The 2500-nt window shown below is 41.8% G+C and overlaps 1 protein-coding gene across 2 annotated transcripts in view; it reads left to right on the forward strand.

Annotated features, from left to right (window-relative positions):
* Window positions 1–501: 501 nt before the first annotated feature.
* LOC134183475 (uncharacterized) overlaps window positions 502–2500 on the forward strand; it is a 2586-nt gene continuing 587 nt past the window's right edge. Inside the window, exons 1-8 of one of the 2 annotated variants that reach the window (XM_062651025.1) lie at window positions 502–688; window positions 747–869; window positions 939–1015; window positions 1087–1206; window positions 1264–1329; window positions 1395–1519; window positions 1628–2358; window positions 2422–2500. The exon at window positions 2422–2500 is cut by the window's right edge and continues 4 nt beyond it. In XM_062651025.1, coding sequence (XP_062507009.1) covers window positions 834–869; window positions 939–1015; window positions 1087–1206; window positions 1264–1329; window positions 1395–1519; window positions 1628–1806 — 603 coding nt within the window. In that variant the 5' untranslated portion in view covers window positions 502–688; window positions 747–833 and the 3' untranslated portion in view covers window positions 1807–2358; window positions 2422–2500. Of the gene's footprint in view, window positions 689–746; window positions 870–938; window positions 1016–1086; window positions 1207–1263; window positions 1330–1394; window positions 2359–2421 lie in introns of both variants that reach the window. The other variant, XM_062651023.1, reaches the window with a different exon arrangement.

Here is a 2500-nt window from a genome sequence, read left to right on the forward strand (position 1 = left end):
TAGCGAGGCTTCTAATCCGGGTCGCACAACAGAAATGGGCATGGTCATGTATGGCTCTCCATCGAGCTTTTGGTCTAGATCTAGGTGTGTACACACAAATCTCAAATTTCTCCCCACGACCACGTTTCAGGAAGGGACCTACCATAAAGGAACATTTCGGTCACATGCGCTAGTAAACTGCGCCCCGCATACACCTTTGATTGTTGGATACCAACAATCAAATTGAGACATTTGACGCATTTCCAGAACGAAACATGCTTACGTATGCTTTTAACTGACTAAATGATAAATTCTATCGGACGCGTATGTAACATTTTCCATCGCGACTCCAACTTAGCTACCCTAGTTCGCAGTCTGCCTAGCGTGCAGCTTGGTTCAATAGATGAAAAACCTATGCACAACTTACTCGTACTTATCAGACGGGCAACGGTTTTATAGGGTAACGCCGAAGAGGTTTTCTAGCCGTCACGTATAACATCACGTGACATCGACAGTAAGGCTTCTTCCGTGATTCCCGGTGGACGACGAAACAGGTCTGGACGCCGATGCCGCTCGCCTTCGGATCCTTTTGTTAGTGTTCGTGTGCGACAAACAACGTATGAACAGCTGACTTCGCTAAAAGGTTCTCTGTCTCTTCGGACTATGAACAACGTTGTCCTGCATCTTTTGTCAATTTACGAAGTTGCAAGTTAGTAACGACATTTTCTAGTTCTCTAGTGTAGTCCATCGTGAAATTTTATGTGTAGAAGTAGAAGATCGAAGCGACTCTGCAGATCGAATTGCAAGTGACAACTCGTTGGAAGACTCAAGGACAACTCCAGACTTGAGAGGAGATGACACTTCCAGCATGTTCATGCAACAGACATTTGGTATCATGTACTGTAGTAAAATTAACTACTTTTAGTAGTAGCTAATCAAGATTTGCTGCTTGTCCTCAGTTACCTCTACCCCAGTCAGACACAGACAGAGTTTGGGTTCCTCCACAAACAATCAGACAGAAAGACTTCTTTACCAGGTGACTGGTCATAGTTGTATGATGCTTTGTATTTGCAGATTTCTATATATAACATCTACAATTTTCCATAGCCAAGAGTCAACAGAAATACACTTTGAGGAAACAGAGGATACCCAACTAAGTTCCCTGGAGTCTGAAAGTGATTCTACTGAAGTGGGTGATCAAAGAGAAACGTGTTTGAGCTCAGAACAGTATGTTCCAAGGCTCACTTTACATGCATTTCCCTTAGGAAATATTTTATCATCTAGACATGAATTGCTGTTGTCCTTTCTCGTTGACTCAGTCTCAGCTGATGAGGAATATGAACCTGATAGGTAAGAAATCGCAAGCCTGAGCTGCGTACATTGTAGTAAACTGTCTTTCACGTGTATCTCCATAGTGAAGAATCAGAATATGAGGATAACTCAATGATTGACGAACTAGATGCAAGCTTTCTAGATGATCCATTCATGGCAGATGTTGCTTTCAAAGAAGCCCCAGAGATTGTGACAGGCAGTAGAGATGGTAAGAAACATTTAACACTGAATTGGATGCAGAGGAATGTAGAGTCTACTTTCACACAGTGTATCTCATTGTATTGTATAATTTATTATCCAACCTCTATTATCATAGGCAACAATTCTGAATCTATAAAGCAATCGTTTATGACAGCAAGCAGGCTAGAAAATAGTCCTGAAGAAGCTGTGAATGAACGTGTTGTGTGTGATGTTGACTGTATAATCCAGCCTCTGGGCAAAACCTGCAGACAACCAAATTGCCAGGCATCGATTTCCTATAAAAAAATAATGTAGGGTGTACACTGAACATCCAGTGGAAATGTCTCCAAGGCCACAGTGGCAAATGGAGCAGTTCCAAGAGATGCTACCACAGAAATGGTACCCTTTTTTTGTTAACAATGTCTTGATGGCATCTTCAATTCTTTTGTCTGGCAACAACTTCAGCAAAATTGCTCTTTTCTGTACATCGTTCAATCTGCAACACATCAAAACAACCACTTTCTATCAAGTACAAAGACATTATCTATGTCCAACAATTGAGAGCTATTGGAATGAACAGAAAGGAAAAATTTTGTCAGCAATCGGTGATAAACCTCTAGTTGTTAGTGGAGATGGACGAAATGATTCCCCAGGATTCTCGGCGCAGTACTGTCTGTACTTAGTCATGGACAATGAAACAAACTGTATCATTGAAGTACAGGGTGCATGTAGATAAGAGAGAAGTGGACCTGAAGTCAGTACGGATGGAAAAGCTGGGGCTTCAACGTGCTCTTGCAGCTCTGAAGGGTACAGTCAACATAGTTGAACTTGTCACCGATGCATCGACATCTATTGCTGCGATTACGTGTCAGTATTTGACTGTCAGTCACAATTTAGTCTAACTATGTGTAAGCTGTTTTTTCCTTGTAGCTCGGGACCTAGAGTACAAGAACATATTTCATTCGTTGGATGTCTGGCATAAGGCTAAGAAATTGGCCAAAACCTTGAC

Source organism: Corticium candelabrum, chromosome 8 (assembly GCF_963422355.1).
Source record: "Corticium candelabrum chromosome 8, ooCorCand1.1, whole genome shotgun sequence".
Taxonomy (NCBI): Eukaryota; Metazoa; Porifera; class Homoscleromorpha; order Homosclerophorida; family Plakinidae; genus Corticium; species Corticium candelabrum.